Genomic DNA, 22,779 nt, shown 5'->3' on the forward strand with positions numbered 1-22,779 from the left:
GTGTGTGGGCGTGCGTGTGCGTCAGTGTGTTTGTGTCAGTGTGGGTGTGTCTGTTGGAGTGTGTGTGTGTGTTGGGGGGTGTGTGTGTGTGTGTGTTGGGGTGTGTGTGCTGGTGTATGTGTGTGTGCTGGTGTGTGTGTGTCTGTGTGTGTCTGTTGGGGTGTGTGTTTGAGAGTGTTGGGGTGTGTGTGTGTCTGTGTGTCTCTGTGTGTTGGGGTGAGTGTGTGTGCTGAGGTGTGTGTGTGTGTCTGTGTGTGTGTGTATGTGGGTGTGTGTGTTTGTTACTTTGTGCATGTGTCGGTGTGTGTGGGTGCGTGTGTCGGAGTGTGTGTGTGGGTGTGTGTGTTGGTGTGTGGTTGCGTATGTTGGGGTGTGTGTGTTGGGGTGTGTGTTTGTCGGTCTGTATGTGTGTGTACGTGTGAGTTGGGGTGTGGGTGCGTTGGGGTGTGTGTGTGTGTCGGTCTGTATGTGTGTGTACGTGTGAGTTGGGGTGTGGGTGCGTTGGGATGTGTGTGTACATGTATGTTTGTTGGGGTGTGTGTGTGTGTTTGTGTGTGGGTGTGTCAGTGGGTGCGCGTGCGTTGGGGTGCGCGTGTGTTGGGGTGCGCGTGTGTTGGGGTGGGCGTGTGTTGGGGTGTGGGCGAGTGTTGGGGTGTGGACGAGTGTTGGGGTGTGGGCGAGTGTTGGGGTGTGGGCGAGTGTTGGGGTGTGGGTGCGTGTTTTGGGGTATGCGTGCGTGTTTTGGGGTGTGCGTGTGTCGGGGGTGTGTGTGTGTGTGCTTGTGTGTCGGTGTGTGTGTGTGTGTGTGTGTTGTGTGCGTGTCAGTGTTAGGGTGTGGGTGCGTGTGTTGGGGTGTGTGTGTATTGGGGTGTGCGCGTGTGATGGGGTGTGCGCGTGTGATGGGGTGTGCGCGTGTGTTGGGATGTGCTCGTGTGTTGGGGTGTGCGCGTGTGATGGGGTGTGCGCGTGTGATGGGGTGTGCGTGTGTGTTGGGGTGTGCGCATGTGTTGGGGTGTGCGTGTGTGTGTTGGAGTGTGGGTGTGTGTTGGAGTCCATTGGTGTGTGTGTGCGTTGGAGTGTGTTGGGGTGTGGGTGTGTGTTGGGATGTGGGTGTGTGTTGGGGTGTGGGTGTGTTGGTGAGTGTTTGTGTGTGTGTGTGTGTGTGTGTTGGTGCGTGTTGGGGGTTGTGTGTGTTGGAGTGTGTTGGGGTGTGTGTCGGTGTGTGGGTGTTGGTGTGTGTGTGTTTGTCTGTTACTGTGTCTGTATGTGGGTGTGTGTGTGTGTGTGTTGGTGCGTGTTGGGGTGCGTGTCGGTGCATGTTGGTGTGTGTGTGTGTTGGGGGTGTGCGTGTTGGGGGTTGTGTGTGTGTGTTGGTGTGTGTGTGTGTGTCGGAGAGTGTGTGTGTGTGTGTGTGTATGTGTGTTGGGGCGTGCGTGTGTGTGGGTGTGAGTTGGGGTGTGTGTGTTTGTGCGTTTCTGTGTGTTGGCGTATGTTGATGTGCGTGGGTATGATTTGGTGTGTGTCGGTGTGTGTGTGAGAGTGTGGCTGTGTTGGGGTGTGGGTGTGTGGTGGGGTGTGGGTGTGTGGTGGGGTGTGGGTGTGTGGTGTGTGTGTTGGTGAGTGTGTGTTGGTGGCTGTGGGTGTGTGTGTGTGTGTGTCAGTGTGTGTGTGTGTCGGTGTTTGTGTTGGGGTGTGTGTGTTTGTGTTGGTGTGTGTGTGTGTGTCGGTGTGTGGGTTTTGGTGCGTGGGTGTGTTTGTCTGTTACTATGTCTGTGTGTGGGTGTGTGTGTGTCGGTGTCTGTGTGCATGTGTGTCAGTGTGTGTGTGTGTGTTGATGCATGTTGGTGGTGTGTGTGTGTGTGTTGGGGGTTGTGTGTGTGTGGGTGTGTGTTGGGGTGCGTGTTGGTGTGTGTTAGAGTGCATGTTGAGGTGCGTGTGTGTCGGTGTGTGTCTTTTGTGTGTCGGTGTGTGGGTGAGTGCGTGTTAGGGTGCATGTAGGGGTGTGCATGTGTTTGTGTGTGTTGGTGTGTGTGTGTGGGTGTGTGTGTGTGTCAGTGTGCGCGTGTGCGTTGGAGTGTGTGTTGGTGCGTTGGAGTGTGTGTTGGTGCGTGGGTGTGTGTGTCGGTGTGTGGGTGGGTGTGTGTTCGGGTGCGTGTTGGTGTGTGAGTGTGCGTTGGGGTGCGTGTAGGTGGGTGTGTGCATCTGTGTGTGTCGGTGTGTGGGTTGGCGCGTTGGTGCGTGTGGGTGGGTGTGTGTTGGGGTGCATGTTGGGGAGTGGGTGTATGTGTGTGTGTCGGTGCGTGTTGGGGTGTGTGTGCTTGTCTGTTACTGTGTGTGTGTGTGTGTGTGTGAGAGTGTGTGTGTGTGTGTTTGTCAGTGTGCGCGCGTGTGTTGGTGGGTAAGTGTGTGTCAGTTTGTGGGTGTGAATCGGTGCATGTGTGTGTGTGTTGCGGTGTGTGTGTGTGAGTCAGTATGTGTCGGTGTGTGTTGGGGTGTGTGTGTTTGTTTGTGTGAGTGTGTGTGTGTATGTGTGTGTCAGTGTGCGCGCGTATGTGTCAGTGGGTAAGTGTGTGTCAGTGTGTGGGTCTGAATTGGTGCATATGTGTGTGTGTGTATGTGTATGTGTCGGAGTGTGTGTGTCGGAGTGTGTTGATGAGTGTCAGCGGTTGTGTTGGGGTCTGTGTGTGTGTTGGGGTGTGTTGGTGAGTGGGTGTGCATGTATTGGGGTGTCTGTGTGTGTTGGGATGAGTGTGTGTGTGCTGGTGTGTGTGTGTGTGTGTGTGTGTCAGTATGTGTCGGTGCGTGTTGGGGTGTGTGTGTTTGTTACTGTGTGTGTGTCAGTGTGCGCGCGTGTGTGTTGGTGGGTAAGTGTGTGTGTGTGTGTTGGGGGGTATGTTGGGGTGTGTGTGTTTGTGCGTTTCTGTGTGTGTATGTTTGTGTGGGTGTATGGTGCAGTGTGGGTGTGTTTGTGTGTATGTCGGAGTGTGTATGTGTCAGAGTGTGTGTGTCGGAGTGTGTGTGTGTCGGACTGTTGTATGTCAGAGTGTGTGTGTGTGTGTGTGTTGATGAGTGTCTGCGCTTGTGTTGGGGTCTGTGTGTGTGTTGGTGAGTGTGTGTGCGTGTGTTGGGGTGTCTGTGTGTGTTGGGGTGTGTGTGCACATGTGCTGGGATGTGTGTGTGTGTGTCGGGGTGTGTGTGTGTGTCGATGTCTTTGTCGGTGTGTGTCAGTGTGTATCTTTATGCATTTCTGTACGTGTGTGTCGGTGTGTGTGTTTGTGCATTTCTGTGTGTGTGGTTGCGTGTCGTTAAGTGTGTGTCGGGGTGCGTGCATGTGTCGAGGTGTGTGTGTGTGTGTTGGGGTGTGTGCGTGAGTGTCAGTGTGTCAATGTGTGTTGGTGTGTGTGTGTTGGGGTGTGTGTTTCTGTGTCTGTGTCAGTGTGAGTGTGTATCGGTGTGTATGTGTGTGTGTCAGTGTGTGTGTGTGGGTGTGTGTGTCGGTGTGTGTGTGTGTGTGTCGGGGTGTGTGTGTGTGTTGGGGTGTGTTTGTGGGTTTTGGGGTGTGTGTGTGGGTTTTGGGGTGTGTGTGTGTGTCGGGGTTTGTGTGTGTGTCGAGGTGTGAGTGTTGGGGTGTGTGAGTGTTGGGGTGTGTGAGTGTTGGGGTGTGTGTGTGTGTTTGTCTGTTACTATGTGTGTGTCAGTGTGCGCACGTGTGTGTTGGTGGGTAAGTGTGTGTCAGTTTGTGTGTCAGTGTGTGTGTGTGTGTTGGGGGGCATGTTGGGGTGTGTGTGTTTGTGCATTTCTGTGTGTGTATGTTTGTGTGGGTGTATGGTGCAGTGTGGGTGTGTTTGTGTGAATGTCGGAGTGTGTATGTGTCAGAGTGTGTGTTTCGGAGTGTGTGTATGTCAGAGTGTGTGTGTGTGTTGATGAGTGTCTGCGCTTGTGTTGGGGTCTGTGTGTGTGTTGGGGTGTGTTAGTGAGTGTGTATGCGTGTGTTGGGGTGTCTGTGTGTGTTGGGGTGTGTGTGCGCGTGTGCTGGGATGTGTGTGTGAGTCAGGGTATGTGTGTGTGTCGATGTCTTTGTCGATGTGTGCGTCAGTGTGTATGTTTATGCATTTCTGTACCTGTGTGTCGGTGTGTGTGTTTGTGCATTTCTGTGTGTGTGTCAGTGTGTGTGTGGTTGTGTGTCGTTAAGTGTGTGTCGGGGTGCGTGTGTGTGTGTTGGGGTGTGTGTCAGTGTGTGCGTGAGTGTCAGTGTGTCAATGTGTGTGTCGGTGTGTGTGTGTTGGGGTGTGTGTTTCTGTGTGTTTGTGTGTCTGTGTCAGTGTGAGTGTGTGTCGGTGTGTTTGTGTGTGTGTGTATGTGTGTGTGTCAGTGTGTGTGTGTCGGTGTGTGGGTGTGTGTTGGTGTGTGGGTGCGTGTATGTGTGTGTGTCGGTGTGTGTGTGTGTATGTATGTCGGGGTGTGTGTGTGTGTCGAGGTGTGTGTGTGTGTGTTGCGGTGTGTGAGTATGTGTGTGTTGGGGTGTTTGTGGGTTTTGGGGTGTGTGTGTTTGTCGGGGTTTGTGTGTGTGTCAAGGTGTGTGTTGGAGTGTGTGAGTGTTGGGGTGTGTGAGTGTGTGTGTGTTGGGGTGTGTGTGTGTGTGTGTTGGGGTGTTTGTGGGTTTTGGGGTGTGTGTGTGTGTCGGGGTTTGTGTGTGTGTCGAGGTGTGAGTGTTGGGGTGTGTGAATGTTGGGGTGTGTGAGTGTTGGGGTGTGTGAGTGTGTGTGTCTGTGTTGGGTGTTTGTGGGTTTTGGGGTGTGTGTGTTTGTCGGGGTTTGTGTGTGTGTCAAGGTGTGTGTTGGAGTGTGTGAGTGTTGGGGTGTGTGAGTGTGTGTGTGTTGGGGTGTGTGTGTGTGTGTTGGGGTGTTTGTGGGTTTTGGGGTGTGTGTGTGTCGGGGTTTGTGTGTGTGTGAGTGTTGGGGTGTGTGAATGTTGGGGTGTGTGAGTGTGTGTGTCTGTGTTGGGTGTTTGTGGGTTTTGGGGTGCGTGTGTGCGTATGCACGCGTTTTGGGGTGTGTGGGTGTCGGTGTCGACGTGTGTGTTGGTGTGTGCATGTGTGTGTTGGTATGTGCACGCGTGTCGGTGTGTGCGTGTGTGTCAGTGTGTGTGTCGATGTATGTGTGTGCGTGTCAGTGCATGCATGTGTGTGTCGTGTGTGTGTGCATTTCTGTGTGTGTCGGTGTGTGTCGGTGAGTGTGGGTGTGTGAGAGTCGGTATGTGTGTCGGAGTGTGTGTGGGTGTGTGTGTGTTGGGGTGTGTGTGTTTGTGCGTTTCTGTGTGTGTGTTTGTGTATTTCAGTGCGTTTGTGTGTGTCAGTGTGAGTGTGTGGGTGTGTACATGTGTGTGTGTCGGTGTGTTTGTGTCGGTGTGTGGGTGTGTGCATGCGTGTGTTGGGGGTGTGTCTGCGTGTGTTGGGGTGTGTGTGTGTTGGTGAGTGTGTGTCTGTGTGTGTCGGCGTGTGTGTATGTGTGCCGGTGTGTGTGTGTGTGTTGCTGCGTGTTGGGGTGTGTGTGTGTGTTGGTGTGTGGGTGTGTTTGTGTGTCAGATTGTGTGTGTCGGAGTGTGTGTGTGTGTGTCGGATTGTGTGTGTGTGTGTGTCGGATTGTGTGTGTGTGTGTGTGTGTGTGTGTGTTGATGTCTTTGTTGGTGTGTGCGTCAGTGTGTATGTTTATGCATTTCTGTACGTGTGTGTCGGTGTGTGTGTTTGTGCATTTCTGTGTGTGTGTCGATGTGTGGTTAAGTGTGGTTGTGTGTCGTTAAGTGTGTGTGTGCGTGCGTCGAGGTGTGTGTGTCTGTTGGGAAGTTTGTGGGTTTTGGGGTGTGTGTGTGTATGTGTCTGTGTGTTGGGGAGTTTGTGGGTTTTGGGGTGTGTGTGTGTGTGTGTGTGTGTTGGGGTGTGTGAGTGTCAGTGTGTTGATGTGTGTGTCGGTGTGTGCGTGTGTGTGTCGTGTGTGTTTGTGCATTTCTCTGTGTGTCAGTGTGTGTCGGTGTGTTTGTGTGTGTGTCAGTGTTAGTGTGAGTGTGTGTTGGTCTGCGGGTGTGGGTGTGTGTCGGGACGTCGGAGTGCGCGTGTGTGTCGAGGTGTGTGTGTGTTGCAGTGTGTCAGTATGTGTGTGTTGGGGTGTGTGTGTGTGTTCGTGGGTTTTGGGCTGTGTTTGTGTCGAGGTGTGTGAGTGTGTGTGTCTTGGGGTATGTGTGTGTGTGTATGTGTGTTGCAGTGTGAGTATGTGTGTGTTGGGGTGTGTGTGTGTGTGTTGGGGTGTGTGTGTGTGTCGAGGTGTGTGTGTTGGGGTGTGTGGGTGTGGGTGTCAATGTGTGTGTTGGTGTGTGCATGTGTGTCAGTGTGTGCGTGTATGTCAGTGTGTGTCGATGTGTGCGTGTGTGTTTGTGCATTTGTGTGTGCCGGTGTGTGTCGGAGTGTGGGTGTGTGTGTGTTGGGGTGCGTGTGTTTGTGCGTTTCTGTGTGTGTGTTTGCGCATTTCTGTGTGTTGGGGGATGTGGGTGTCGATATGTGTGTTGGTGTGTGCATGTGTGTCGCTGTGTGCATGTATGTCAGTGTGTGTCGATGTATGCGTGTGTATTTGTGCATTTGTGTGTGTGTGTTGGTATGTGGGGGTGTGTGTTGGGGTGCCTGTGTGTGTCTGTTGGTCTGTGTCAGTGCTTGTGTTGGTATGTATGTGTGTGCGTGTCGGTGTGTGGGTTTGTGTTGATGTATGTATTGGTGGATCTGTGTGTTTGAGGTTGTGTGTGCGGGGGTGTGTGTGTCTTTCTGGGTGTGTGTGGGTGGGGGTGTTAGTGTTGGTGTGTCTATGTTGGTGCAGAAGAAAGTGGATAGATGGAGAAGGAGCCCAGATAGCGAGTGATATGAAATATACAGGTGGGCAAGGAGAGTATGCATAGCAGGCCATGACAGAAGGAAAAACTCAATAATAGAAAATTATAGCTAAGAGTGAGAAAATGGGTTGGCTGTGCTGAATACAACCCATATAACGTGATAATGGGCCGGGGAGTATGTGAGAATGGGTGACTGTGCTCATGGCAACCCATGTCATTGCAGGACCGGATGTGGGTGGGTATAAAAAACACAGAAAAACAGAATCAGGGTCTAACGTTACTGAACTCAATGTTGTTATGTCCTAGAGGCTGCAAGTCCCCAAACTGAAAATGAGATATTGTTCTTTGACTTACACTGAGACTGTGGAACACCACAGCAGGCCTGTGACAGGAATGTCTGCTTTTTAACCACAATGTTGAACTGCCACTGGAAGCTCAGAATTATTTTTGCAGAGAGAGAGTCTACGTACTACAAAGTGGTCCCCAAGTCTGCATTCTGTCTCCCCACTGTAGGTGAGATCACACTGCAAACAGCAAAGAGTAGACTAAATTGAATGAAATACAGGTATATCGCAGCTTCATCTGGAAGGTTTGTGTGGGGCTTTGGATGGTGAGGGCACAGAAGATATATGGGTATGTTTTACATCTTTTGTGATTGCCTCGGAAAGCAGCTTGGGAATGGAGGAGGAGTGGACCAGAGTGTCCTTGATGAAACAGTCCCTGTGGAATGCTGACAAGAGAAGAATGGGGAATACGTGCCTGGTCATGGACTCCCATTTGAGGTGATTAAAATGGCTGCTTACAATCTTTTGGATGTGGAAGTTAATGGTGTGCAAAGTGAGAACTAAATCTTTAATAAGGTTCTTCCCATAGCTACTTGGGTTATTGGACTCTATGTGCTGCTAAATTGAACAGACTACAAGTTCAATCTCCAACCCGTACCAAAATGGCTTATCTTTCAATTACTTATTGAGCTGATTAATCAATGATTTTCCTTATGTTACAAATTCAAGACCGAGGATATTTCCAGCTGATTTTATAGTTTTTAGTTCCATTTTGCAACCCTTCTATGGATGAAGCAGCCTGTTCTTTGACAGAGAAATGACAGGTAACTTTCACATGTCCTAAGCACTGAATATCACTAACAAGGGAAGACTGAAATAACTGCCCTGACCCCCTCAGTACTGTTGAGTTCCTAATCATCACATCATCCAAGTTAGCCATTCACCAGAAGTGGACCAGCTGTACCATCACTGAGACTACAACAATGGGGAAGAAATTAGATTTTCTTCTATGGATGTCTTGACCTTCCAACCTTCTTCCAAGGTTCAAATGATGGATTTAATGGAATATTCATCACTCATTGGACCGCATGCCACTTCAAAAACATTTAGGAAGTTTGATACCATCCAGGGCTTGGCAAAAATTTGATTGATGCCTAGTTATTAATATTCACTCCCTCCACAAACATGCATTGCAAGTGCATGATAAAAATGACAGTAAATCATATTTGTATTATGTCCACTTAAACAGTAAAAAACATCCTGCAGTACAATTATAGATTTTGCCCTTCCAATCTTGAGTTGCATAAGGCACAATTAAGAGCTACATAGCACACTTATAAACCAAAGATAGTAATTGATCTATTAGTGTGAGGAGCAACTTGTGGTGATACAGTACCACATGATTTAAATATGTATAGAAATATTACGGCTACACTTTTTGAAGCAAATTCTATAAGTTATTGTTTGACCATGCTGACAGGTTAGAATACTGTCTATCCCTTTAGATAGTCTGGTAAAACATGAAAAAAGACACGAGAATGCAGTGATAAAATTATTGTTCAAAACTGATTTACTTCATGAGTTATCATATATTATAGATGATTTTTATAGGCATAAAATTATTGGAAATAAAACAAAATGGTGGATTTCCTTGCTGTTGAACACAGAACTACCTGCAATTTAAAATTAATAAATACACTTGCAAAACTCCTCATTGAAGGCAATTCTTCCTGTGTTGAATAAGGTAAGATTTTATCAGTGATTTTGATTTTCCCTGGAAAATAGTGCAGCCAAACTCCCTTGTATCTCTTCACATTACTGCTATTCTGAGGGCTATATAGCATCTGATCATGGGTGGATAGCTGAGCAAAGGCTGCATGGCCCTGATTTTAAACTAGCTCATGGAGACTCAAAACAACAGTTACCACAGCTGGGAGCAAACAGTAGCCTTAAAAGAATAGATTTCAAAACCATCAAAATCCCTCTTTCACAGTATTCCCCTCTGAGCCCAGCCATAAAATTGAAAGAATTTTAAATCCATTTAAGTCACACAAGGTGACAGCCAGACTCCGAGAATTAGTCACCATATTTATTTGTGGGCCCATAAAAGACTCAACAGCACTCTGGTTTATCTTTTGAAATGTAATTTCATGTTACTTTAAGTTTTGATGATCTTTAGCTGTGAGCAGATGCAGTCCAACAAGAGTGTTGTTCCTCTGGAATATCTTCAGAAAGAGCAGGTTATAGATTTTTCATGAAGTGCACAGAAACAAAGCCATAGCTCCACATTAGAGGTATTTAAGCAGGTTTGAAGTATGACAAGTTTGATTTGTTGAATTTCCAGTTAAAAACCCTCAAGCTAAAGTGTACCATAAATCCAAGGAGAACATCCACAATTCAAAATAGAAGTAACTGCAGGCTTTCAACTACATGTTGAGTATAGATGTCACAGGTTTTTTTTGTGCTGTGCAGTTATAATCATCTTCCAGTCTATCAGCCCATTACAGCAGAAGTGAATTCATTAATATTATTAAATCTGATGCTGTATCCTGATCAGTGTCTGAGTGTGATGCTTAAAGTCTTTTTGATAATTAACCTCTGTGTTGGGATAAGGTAGTCCCAAGATAGAGTAAATAGTTGTGATATGATCTGCACAGTTAAGACCCAGAGGACTGCAGCATTTACATCATTTTCAGAACTGGTGATAAAGCGGGGTCGGCACCTTTGTTGTCAGGCTTACAGAGAGACCAATTACAACTCAGGCCTACCCAAAGGGAATTTACTACCAAATTGCAAAGGCCAGCCAATAATACTGTCCTATTTTACTTCATAAACAGCTGTTAAGAACTAGAAATACAAATCTCTTACAGTCTACTTAACTTGTGTATTTTCCAGGAGTCTTCCTTCAGCACCTGTCACTCAAGTTTTAAAATGACTATGGAAGAAGTACAATGACTTTGTTTAAAGCTACAGCAGCTCCCTGTCTACTAAATTACAGCTTGCTCCTACAATAGACACATATCCCTGAAAAAGATATTCCTCACACACTTCTGGAATGCATTTGGATAAGTATGCTATGGGAATGCTTACAGCTCTCACCTTTGGTCTTTGTCCCTAAATAGATAGGAGGAGTGAAGGTCACCACTACAAATATATAAAATGTGCTCAACAGTAACAATCCTCACTGGGCAAATTCATACATGAAAAATGAGCCATACAGGGAATTTTTTTTCGAAAGGTAATGCTCTACCTGTATACTGAAAATATTGCCATGGGCCACCATATAAAACCTATGTATTGTATAATTGTGCACAAAGAAAGGGATGGTTAAATCTAACAAATCATTGTCATCATTGTATCATGAGTAAAAACTTTCTGCACACAATTCTTTTTAAATGTTACATAGGCTCGGTATATTAATGAAGTGTGATTCAAACTGGTCGTTTAGTCTGTCTACTGGATAAAGGACAACACCGGCTCAGATTATGTATTTTGGGATTTTACTAGGAGCTGGCACCAGAAGTGTTTCTCACCTACTTTCACACAAATAGCTCATTACTCAGGGGTCAGTGTGTATAAAATGTGTTCCAGATTTTAGGAAGATGCACACTTCACCTCACATTTCATCTTGTTCTTCCTTGTACTCAAAATTTTGATCTCATAGAGTCCATCTGTTCCAGAGTCGTTACAACCCTTTTCAATTTTGTTTAATTCCATCACATGCAATTCATCAGTGTTGTATAAAAGGAAGTCTTGGCATTTATGTGGTACCTGATTATATCTGTCAGATTTATGATCAGGTGAATGCTCAATTATAAAATACAGAGGCTATTGTTATGTAGACAAACCATGAAAACCTCGATTCTCATTTACAGTTCAAATCTAATTCTTGCTTATTTACAATGGTAAAATTAAACTAAAACAAAACAGTCACACATTCAAAGCTTCAAAATCATCAATGACAATAGTAAAGTAATTAACAAGAAAAATAATTTTTTAGCAGTATGTCAAGCCAGAAGTCATTAAGTCACATCCTCCAATTATTTATTAGCTGCACTTGATAACTTCTTATCCTTCAAATGTTTTAACTTTTCTTTTACTTTGTTCCTGCCCTCTTGGCTCTGCATTAAATCTTCACTGGCTATACAGCAACAGCCCCTTCCCTCGCCCCACCCCATCCTAAACCATATATAAAGTTTCTCCTCAAGAGATCTACTTCTTTTCTTCCCTCACAATCAAGTCATCAGCCACAGTGATGATAACCTTCATCTCCATTACCCATTCCATTCTAGTCCGAATTTACAGTTCTGCTGAACCTCATCATCCATGAAAACTCAACTAGAAATATATTACAGACGTCTCTCCAACACTGCCTGGCATCTCTAACTCTCCACCACCACCAAGACAGTCTAATCATGTCACAAAAAGAGAAATTGCTGGAAAAAACTCTAGTACATCAGGCAGCATCAGTGGAGGGAAAGCAGAGTTAACGTTTGGGTCCAGTAACCCTTCTTCAGGACTTCAGGTGTTCCAGCATTTCTGGTATTATTTCTGATTTCCAGCATCTGCAGTTCTTTAGTTTTTTGTTCAGTCTTATCATGTCCTTATGTCTAAAATAAGACATGAGCCCCCAATTCTTCCAGCCACGTTGCCTTCTGCACTAACACTGATGACAAAAAATTTCAAATATCTTCAAACAGATTTCTGCATTTGCTAAAGGACAAAAATAGTGTCAAACAAAACTAAAAGCGCAAGTCTAACAAAGGTCACGGATCTGTCTTCACAGATGCAACATGATCTACTTGGCATTTCAAGCATTCTCTGGGTTTCAGCAAGCGACAGATCAAGGTTCAGTGTTCGAGAAAGCCATAGGTGAGGCTTGACTTGATGGACAAGGGGTAGTAGTGTGGTGGGGTGTAAGACCAGACACAACAGAATATTTGGACTCACTCTTATCCTTAGCAAACAACAGTGTATGACAACAAGGTATTGTAAATACTAAAAATCTGAAATAAAATCAGAAAGAACTGGAGAAACTCAGCAGATCTGGCAGCATTTTGGCAAAGAGAGCACAGCTCATGTTTCAAGTCCGGTATAACTCTTCCTAGGGACTGAGACGAGCTCAAAAATGGTGGTTTTAATGTTTGTGATAGAGGAAGAGGAGAAGGAACAACAGGAAGAGATTGTGAGGGTGCCCAGAGCAAAAGAAAAAGACAGTCATAATGATGGTAAAGGGGTGATAGATATGTAAACCAGGTGCAAATGTTAGGCGTGGAAAGAAGAAAATGGGTCCATTCTGCTGAGAGCAAAGCCACAGCCTGGGAAAGTTGGGTGATGCAGGAAAATTGGAGAACAGAGGTCATACTCTGAAGTTGGGAAAACTCAGTATTGATCCAGGAAGCTGTAAGGTGCCCAAATAGAAAATGAGATGTTCTTCCTCCAGCTTGTGTTGAGTTTTGTTGGAACGCTTTGGGAAGACAAGGATGCAAATGTTAGCCTTATTGACATGCAAGCAACTGGAAGGTTGGGAACATTCATGCAGATCGAGTGGATGTGTTCCACAAAGCAGTTACCAAATGTAAAGGAGATTACATTGTGAGTAATGAATACAGCAGATCAGGTTGAAAGAAATACAAGTAAAACATTGCCTCACCTGGAAGGTGTTTTTGGAGCATTGGACAGTGAGGGAGGAGGTGGGTAAGTGTTATAACTTCTACAATCACATGGGAAGGTGCCAGAACAAGTGAGAAAGTGTTTGGAGTAATGGAGAGTGGACCAGGGTGTTGAGGAGGGCATAGTCCCTGTGGAAAGCTGACCTTCCATCAAATCATACAATTACCTCAATGCATTTTCTCACACCTACTTTTTATAAAGACTCAGTTTACAGCTTCTTCATTTCCATCACATCTGTTATGATGATTCAACCTGCTATACATACAGATATGTCTTCCTTTATCTTCAAACAAAAAACAGCCTCACCACATCTCCAACATTGTGGTTGACAAGGTCCTTGACTGCAGACATCCCATTTCCCACTATTTTGTTCAGCCCACTTCTCCTCCAACCAAATTGAAAAGCTATTTCTGGGTTCTCCTCGTTCCACCCCACCAGCTGCTACTTCAGGGGATCTCTTTCCCTGTTTTCACTCCTTTAACATGATGTCACAATACAGTTCCCTTTTCTGAATATACTATTCCTTCCATTACACTTTGGGTCACTCCTCCATCACATCTAACACCCCACAAAACATATCCATTCATGGGCAAGAGATGCAACAACTGCAGCCCTTTAACCTCCTTTCCCCACACCATCAAAAGCCTCAAACACTCCTTCCAAGAGAAACAGTAACTTTCTTACACCTTATTCAATTTATTTTCTGTTTATTTCTAATTAGTCACTGTAAATGCCCTCTAAATTAAGGATATCACATGCGAACTGGGACATTACAGAATATGCAGATTAGTTCAATCCAAAAGCATGGCCCTGTCATTTGTCATTTTATGTCTACAAGCACACTCCAACTCAGACCTTTCAGTCCTTGACACATCACACTAATCACATTGTTCCGAAGAAGTTTGAAATCCAGAACAGCATTTTCATTAAGAACTTGACAGCCTTTCAGTCTCAACTTTGAGGTCAATAATTATAACCACTGTCTACATTTACTTTCCTTTTTTAAACATTTTTATGTTATTTTGTTTTTAGGATATAACTGTTGCTGATGATACCATGTTCTTATTTACACCTCCTCTACACACGTGCTTTGTTTCTTTCCTTGACCCATTGTTTTTGTGTTTTGAAATCAAGTCTTTCTTGCTGTTGGAGGCCTTCTGTTTTGGTGTATTCTTTTTTTCTCTGCTAAGCTTTAAAACGGTTGCACCTCAAAGTACTTCAATTCTGACAGGAATTAATCTTAATCTTGTCTTTATGATCCATAGATGCTACCAGTTCTATTCAGTATTTCAATATTTATTACATTCACAAACCATTTCATTAGTCTTCAAGAAACCAACTTCCAACTTCATTGTGCAACAGTTGTAGTGACAGCTATACTTTGAAGTAGGGGCAAAAGGGTTAGGAACAGCAAGCGTGGTGAAGAGAGTTGACATGCTCTTCACCTGCACAAAGTCACATATGGTCAGTGTCTCAAACAAGCTCACCGTGGCAAACTCCTGGCTTCACATGCCAATTCCTGTTTACAGCTGTGGCCAGAGGGTACGTATTTGAATCTGGTGCCTGAAAACCAGTCTGGGAAGCCACTACTCATCATCCTTAGTTGGCAGCTAACTCAGAGGAAAATTCTGATTTTACACGTCCAAGAACACAGGCCGTGTTACATTAACACCATGCAAGCGCCAAGCAATGAACAGCACGAAAAAGAAGAAATCAAGCCATGAACTTTTGATGTTCAACATTATTGTCATTTCTAGGGCCCCCACTATCAATATCTTGGGTTACCAAAAGCCTAATTGGACTCATCATTTAAACATAGTGAATACAAGAACAGGTGAGAGGCTAGGCATACTGAAGGGAATAACTCAACTCTTGACTCTCTAAAGTCTGTCCACCAACTACAAGGCACCAGTCAGGAGTGTGATGAAATATTACCCACTTGGCTAATTGAGTACAGCTCCAAAACTCAACCGATTAGCACCATACCCACAAGCATCCACTCCCTCCAAAATTGATGTTCAGTGGCAGCAATGTGCACTATCTACAAGATGCTCTGCAGAAATCCGCCAAAGGTCTTTAGACACACCTTCTAAGCTCGTGATTACTTCCACCCAGGAGGACAAGGGCAGCAGATGCATGGGAACACCACCATCTTGTGGGTCTACCTGCATCACATGGACTTCAGTGATTCAAAAAGGCAGCTCACCACCACCTTCTCAACATCCACGCCACACAAGTGAATGAATTCCAAAGAAAACCAGGATTAAGTATTCCATGTGATTGGCACAAAACACACAGACATTCACCTCCATCATCGATGCTCAAGAGCTGCACAGTGTGCCTATCAAAGGTGCACTGCCGGTATTCACCAAGGCTCCTCAGACAGTACCTTAAAAACCCACGACAACTACAATCTAGAAGAAGAAAACCAGCAGATGCATGGGAACATCACCTGTAAGGTCTCCATCAAGTCATTTTCTTTCCTATCTTGGAAATGTGTTGCTGTTCCTTCATTTCACTTGGTCAAAATCCTAACAGTAATGCAGGTATACCTAGACGAAATGAACTACAGAATGCAGATTACCATCACCTTTTCAAAAAAAACTCAAAATTTGAAAACAGCATAATATAATTATAGGATAACTGAGCTTACTTCAATGTCAATGCCTTCATCCATCCCTGAACAGTGATTTCATGCGTAATATTTGCAATTGGATCTGCAACTCAAGATTTGGTTCAAGGTCACTTATGAGCGGACGCCAACATTGATGGCGAACAACTGGTCTCTTTGCTAACACTCATCCACCAAAATGTAAGGAAAATCTATCATAATTTTAAGTGGTAAAAAGTTTTAGGTGCAGTGCCTTTTCATTCAAGGTACACTGTATCTATGGAAAATGAATAACTATTTGTCAGCATTTTGATTGTTTACCTCTACGGGTCTCACTAGAATAGATCCTCATTCAGCTAATAAGGCAGGGAAGCAGCTCCAATTGATTTGACTGAACATATTGGGAATCATGGCTTTATTATGAATTAGAACAGAGTGTGAGACCATTCATCCCAGTGCATCCAACACTCAGAGGAGATGCGTTGGGACACAGCGCAGAAAGAAACCAGAACGTGATTGTTTGGGTTCTGCATGTTATATTTAAAGAATGTCAATACTTTTTTTGTACAACTTTTCAATCAGGAGCATTCTGCATATTAAATATCTTCTCTTGGAAGAAGTCTCTCCTTTACAAGTTAGTACGACAATTACTATTGTTTGCTCACTTCAACACTGTTTGGTTTTTTCTAGTGAAGACAAGTCCAGGGAAAAACTATTTAGGGAACTGTTTTATTTTAGATTATTGAGTCTGTCAAGTCCCAACTGGGAGCGGTGTTCCTCTTATCAGTCACTGAAATAATTTATGAAAATAAATCTAACCAAAATATTATGAGTCACTTAAGTCATTTATCCACAGAATTTACTATATATCAAAGAATATGAACATCTTGGAACTACACGATGTTGCTAGCAGCAATGTCTTACACTCATAATATTGAGACTTCATAATTTTCCAGTGAATTAACAGGATCTAATTTTAGTGACGGCTGTATCAGTTTTTCAATTTGCATTACATATTACATAATACATTGCATGATTAAATGGTAATATTGATTTGGAGAAGCCCAATAAATCAGTATACAGTACCATGATCTATTAGTGTAATAGCATTGGGCTTGGTGGACAAGTTAGCTTTTAACACTGTAACACATAGCTCCAATCTGATAGTATCATACTGCTGTGGTCATTCAATATATCCCTGACTTTAAACATACCTGAATTGTCTGTTTGTTGGCTTGAAGTTTCTGGTTCACCAAAGTCAATTGAGCTGTTAATTTTTGATTGTTCTGTTTCAGTTCATTTACAGTGTTTAAGGCTGCTTTTTTTCCATTCTGAGTAACAGCGATTTGTTGCTGCAGTGATATTAGACGCTGCTGTAAGGCAATGATCGAAATGTTCTGCTTTGGCACGGCAAGCATTCTGGTTTTCTGTTTCCTCGCTAAAGTTTAAAACAAAGAGAACGACAGATATTGTTAATATGAAATAGTCTCCCCTGTTTTTGCAAGGAGTGACACTTTTAACCAAAATTATTTAATGCAATTACTATGCTAAGTAATTGTACTAAATGTAATCAGTTAATTACAGAACCAAAACAAAATCTTACATGGGACTTTATAAACACAAATAATTGAAAAGGAAATAATCATTTGCAATTAACACATTTCAATAAGATATTTTGTTGACACCAAGAAAGGAATGTTTAAAGTCTGAACAGAAAAAGTAAGTATTACTAACACAAACATTATTTACAACCAACACGAAACCTATAGGCCAACATTAATACTCAAAATTTCAAATTAACACAATCCATTGTTTGAGATGCAATGGCAGGTTATTTTTCTCCAACAGTGATTCATCATTCTTCACAGCTGAAAAAGAATTCCAAGGTGCATTACTGAGGGGAATAAAAACATACAGAGCAAAAGAGTTCAAGTAAAGGAAAGCAAAGCCTCCAGTCAATAACTTTGAAAGCTGCAATTAAATTATTTGCTGATTATTTAAATACTAATTAACCTCACTGATTAAACATTAATTAACCTCCCCACAAAAAAACGTATTCTTTGGACTTGCATTTGGATAGCACTTTTAGCGTCGGAAAAAGTCCCAAAGTGGTTTGCAGTGACCAAAGGTGAAAATATTTTAAGGGATGGTACAAAGCTGAGTCAAAGAGATCTGTCTTAAGCCTTTGGAAGAGTAGAAGGGATTGGTGTGATTGAGATTCAAGATTGAGACCTTTATTATCAGCAATATAGTCCCACTGGATGTATGAACAGTGGACTGACAGAGTTTGATGGTTCTGACATCAGAGAAGGGAGACATTTAAAGAGTTAAAATTAGAATGCTCCATTGTTACAGAGATAGGGAGGGGTGAATAATTTTAAAAATGTAATGTTGAGGGATTGGGAACAAATGCAAAATTTTGAGGAGAGGTATGATGGACAAGCATTCCTTATTGTAAAGAGGACATAGGGAGATTATTTCAAATAAGCTGAGCTTTACAAGAATAGGTAAATAGCTGGCAGATCCTGATGTAAAAGTCAGCAATATTACCAACGCATGAATAAATTGACTTTTGAGGGAAATTAAAATGTGGGAAGCCCAGGTCAATGTCAAAAAGGCAAGTAGATGCAAGCAGACTGGTTCAACCTGTGACAGTGGCTGGAGAAGGAGTTGAAATTGGTGGCAACAGTCGAGTTTTGGACAAGCACAGAAGAAAATGACCTGATTCTTTTCAGTGTAAACCTGGAAATGTTTATGATTTATGTAAGTCAGGATAATAAATCATATAGAACAATGGCAATGGGAGTTCAACAGTAATGATGGAAAGGTGGAGCTGGGTGTTGAAGTCAAATTCATGATTTTACTTGACGTTGCAGAGGGGCAGAACATAGATGAGAAAGAGGAGACAGCCAGGGTTGCATTTCAATGAGTTTAGAGACTCTCAAGGTGGTGGTATAGGGTATGAAGAGAAAGCCCTCACAATGAATCTTCAACTAAGAATAAAGTCCAATAAAGATTAATTGTATTGAGCTGAACAGCAGACAAGATGCTTTAAAAATAATTATACAAGAGTTGTATTGCTAGTTTGAAAGAGTCAGGAGGATAGAATTAATATGGAGGATGTGTTCCTTTTTTCTTTTGGGCATATTTACTTTTGACTTGGGAAATAGAAGCAAGATAATTCAACTAGTGTGAAGGTCAATAACTAGAAGCTACTTTTAGACTTTACTGCTCCAACAGATTCCTCGCTGGCCTCTAAACTTGCACCGTCCATAAAAGTGAGCGCATCCAGAACTCTACTGCCTGTCTCCTAACTCATACTAAGTCATCTTAGTAAGTCATAAGTCATCAAGAGTGATGAGTAAATATGTCCCTCTGAGACAGGCAAGAAGGGGTAAGATTAAGGAACCTTGGATGACGAGAGCGGTGGAGCTTCTAGTGAAAAGGAAGAAGGTAGCTTACATAAGGTGGAGGAAGCTAGGGTCAAGTTCAGCTAGAGAGGATTACATGCAGGCAAGGAAGGAGCTCAAAAATGGTCTGAGGAGAGCCAGGAGGGGGCACGAGAAAGGCTTGGCAGAAGGAATCCGGGAAAACACAAAGGCATTTTACACTTACGTGAGGAATAAGAGAATGGTCAAAGAAAGAGTAGGGCCGATCAGGGATAGCATAGGGAACTTGTGTGTGGAGCCTGAGGAGGTAGGGGAAGCCCTAAATGAGTTTTTTGCTTCTGTCTTTACGAAAGAAACGAACTTTGTAGTGAATGAAACCTTTGAAGAGCAGGTGTGCATGCTGGAATGGATAGAGATAGAGGAAGCTGATGTGCTGAAAATTTTGTCAAACATTAAGATTGACAAGTCGCCAGGCCCGGATCAGATTTGTCCTCGGCTGCTTTGGGAAGCGAGAAATGCAATTGCTTTGCCACTTGCGAAGATCTTTGCATCCTCGCTCTCCACTGGAGTCGTACCTGAGGACTGGAGAGAGGCAAATGTAATTCCTCTCTTCAAGAAAGGAAATAGGGAAATCCCCGGCAATTATAGACCGGTAAGTCTCACGTCTGTCGTCTGCAAGGTGTTAGAAAGGATTCTGAGGGATAAGATTTATGACCATCTGGAAGAGCATGGCTTGATCAAATACAGTCAACACGGCTTTGTGAGGGGTAGGTCATGCCTTACAAACCTTATCGAGTTTTTTGAGGATGTGACTAGAAAGGTTGATGAGGGTCGAGCTGTGGATGTGGTGTATATGGACTTCAGTAAGGCATTTGATAAGGTTCCCCATGGAAGGCTCATTCAGAAGGTCAGGAGGAATGGGATACAGGGGAACTTAGCTGCTTGGATACAGAATTGGCTGGCCAACAGAAGACAGCGAGTGGTAGTAGAAGGAAAATATTCTGCCTGGAAGTCAGTGGTGAGTGGGGTTCCACAGGGCTCTGTCCTTGGGCCTCTACTGTTTGTAATTTTTATTAATGACTTGGACGAGGGAATTGAAGGATGGGTCAGCAAGTTTGCAGACGACACAAAGGTCGGAGGTGTCGTTGACAGTGTAGAGGGCTGTTGTAGGCTGCAGCGGGACATTGACAGGATGCAGAGATGGGCTGAGAGGTGGCAGATGGAGTTCAACCTGGATAAATGCGAGGTGATGCATTTTGGAAGGTCGAATTTGAAAGCTGAGTACAGGATTAAGGATAGGATTCTTGGCAGCGTGGAGGAACAGAGGGATCTTGGTGTGCAGATACATAGATCCCTTAAAATGGCCACCCAAGTGGACAGGGTTGTTAAGAAAGCATATGGTGTTTTGGCTTTCATTAACAGGGGGATTGAGTTTAAGAGTCGTGAGATCTTGTTGCAGCTCTATAAAACTTTGGTTAGACCGCACTTGGAATACTGCGTCCAGTTCTGGGCGCCCTATTATAGGAAAGATGTGGATGCTTTGGAGAGGGTTCAGAGGAGGTTTACCAGGATGCTGCCTGGACTGGAGGGCTTATCTTATGAAGAGAGGTTGACTGAGCTCGGTCTCTTTTCATTGGAGAAAAGGAGGAGGAGAGGTGACCTAATTGAGGTATACAAGATAATGAGAGGCATGGATAGAGTTGATAGCCAGAGGCTATTTCCCAGGGCAGAAATGGCTAGCACGAGGGGTCATAGTTTTAAGCTGGTTGGTGGAAAGTATAGAGGGGATGTCAGAGGCAGGTTCTTTACGCAGAGAGTTGTGAGAGCATGGAATGCGTTGCCAGCAGCAGTTGTGGAAGCAAGGTCATTGGGGTCATTTAAGAGACTGCTGGACATGCATATGGTCACAGAAATTTGAGGGTGCATACATGAGGATCAATGGTCGGCACAACATTGTGGGCTGAAGGGCCTGTTCTGTGCTGTACTGTTCTATGTTCTATGTTCTATCTATGTTCATCATTCATGTGCTCTCTGACCTATACAGGCTTGCTGTCTACCAACAGCTCAATTTTAAAATTCTTGAAATTGTTTTCCATCCCCTGTGACCTTGTTTTTCCTTACTTATGCAAAAACTCTAAAATCCCCTCCCAAAGCTCACCACCTCTTATTTCTTCTTCAATGTTCAGCTGGAAACCTATCTCTACAATCAACCTTTTCATTATCTATCCTAATATCAGCTAAGTAGCATATTGTCAAATTCGGCTTAACCTATGCAGAACCTATGGCAGAAGATGCTATTATAAATACAAGTTGATGTTGTTCTTATACAGAATTCAACAATTCAAATATAGTAAGCAATTTATCTTTAATTAATGGGTTTGCAATGATGGCCTCTCAGGCTGCATTGAAAATTGCACTATCAACACCAACTAGAAAAAGCATAAGCTCCGTTCTGAAAGAATTAATCCTCTCTCAAAACTATTAAAGAAAAAGCTGCAAATCAAGTCATTAGATAATTATTAACAAGCTCAGAAATACAACTGATACCTGAGTTTAACATCCCAGCATACAAAATAAACAGCAGATAGAGTTAATTAACCAGTGTTGTAAGGTTGCAAAGACAAATTAGATGAGTCAAAATAATGATTTTGAATTCTAAATTTAAATTAAGATCTGTAACTAACACTGATGAGATTAGTTCAGTATTATGTTTCTAATATAATCAAAGTTAACAACATTCCACAGTCTATTGAAGCCATTATAGTCTTCTTTCCTGAGGTGAGCAATGCTTTTATCATCTCATGAACTGATTGCTTCACTTGAATCTGGAAAGATGGGATTAGTCTTCTGGGGTATTAGAGTGAGACAGATCTGTTTGCAACGATACTATCCTCTGCTCTTGGCTTCAGTTTTTGTACTGGTAGCAATATTTGCACCAGAAGAGTGAAATCTCACTTTTGTCTTGAGCTTGGTAAAATTTTACATCTAAAATAAAACACTTATCTGGCTGCTTCTGTGTTGAATAACCATGCAATCCTAATTTCCATGACTTTCACCATCACTCTAACAAATATTAGATAAAGAACATCTGCTAATAAACTATAATAAACACAATTGCAAGAGCTACAAATACTATGAATGTAGCTATCTTTAGTATCCAAAAGACATCAGCTTAGACATCCCTGATTCAAAGTAACTATCTTGACTTTATTAACCGATCTGACTTACACACGTGGGGTACCTTGCCTCTTTTGTGTCAGTCAGATCACACAGCCATGTTGCTCACTTGATAGCTTTCAAGGTAATGAAGCATCGTAACCTTGTGTTGGGAATTTAAATATACATAATTGTGGACTTGGTGGAAAACTGGAAGATATGAAATTGTTCGGGTACTTTCTGCATTGAAAAGAATTTCTAACCATATGTTTTCTTGGAAGTGAAGTCAACAGTTTAAGTCAACATGTGGTTTACCTGCTTCTGACAGGAATCAAATGAATTTGGGGGGGAAAACAAGCAAAGTTTTTAAAGGAGACACAAGATTGGGATTATGGCCATGAATCGCCAGAAAAACTGGTTTTCTAAAGACTTTGGATGCCTCTCTGCTGATGGTTGCTCAGCAATCTTGTCAGGAATTTGTTTTCTGTTTTCACAGATCTAAGAAGTCATAAGAAAGAAAATGCAAAGAACTGCAAAGCCTTTCTCCCTGTCTGTCTCAAAATGTTGAGAACTTGATAAAGTTTCCAGGCAACAACATTTCTTATTGCTTTTAAAATCATAAAATGTGAACTGTTGCCACTTTCCAAATCTTTGTATCCAGACGGATTTCAATCAGAACTGAAGATTAGTTTACAACTGCCAGTAATTCAATTTCATCAACAAGAAACCCAGTGGGCCATGCAAAGCCAAAATACCATCCTTCATTGCAGACCTTTGAAACAATGTTCTTTTC

General features: G+C 43.4%; 1 protein-coding gene across 1 annotated transcript in view; it reads right to left on the reverse strand.

Moving 5' to 3' along the window:
* Window positions 1-22,779, reverse strand: part of cntln (centlein, centrosomal protein) — a 465,635-nt gene that overhangs the window by 145,720 nt on the left and 297,136 nt on the right. The window contains exon 19 of the mRNA XM_048527488.2: window positions 16,656-16,879. Within this exon, the coding sequence (XP_048383445.2) occupies window positions 16,656-16,879 (224 nt within the window). The remainder of the gene's footprint in view (window positions 1-16,655; window positions 16,880-22,779) is intronic.

Source organism: Stegostoma tigrinum, chromosome 3 (assembly GCF_030684315.1).
Source record: "Stegostoma tigrinum isolate sSteTig4 chromosome 3, sSteTig4.hap1, whole genome shotgun sequence".
NCBI classification, from domain to species: domain Eukaryota; kingdom Metazoa; phylum Chordata; class Chondrichthyes; order Orectolobiformes; family Stegostomatidae; genus Stegostoma; species Stegostoma tigrinum.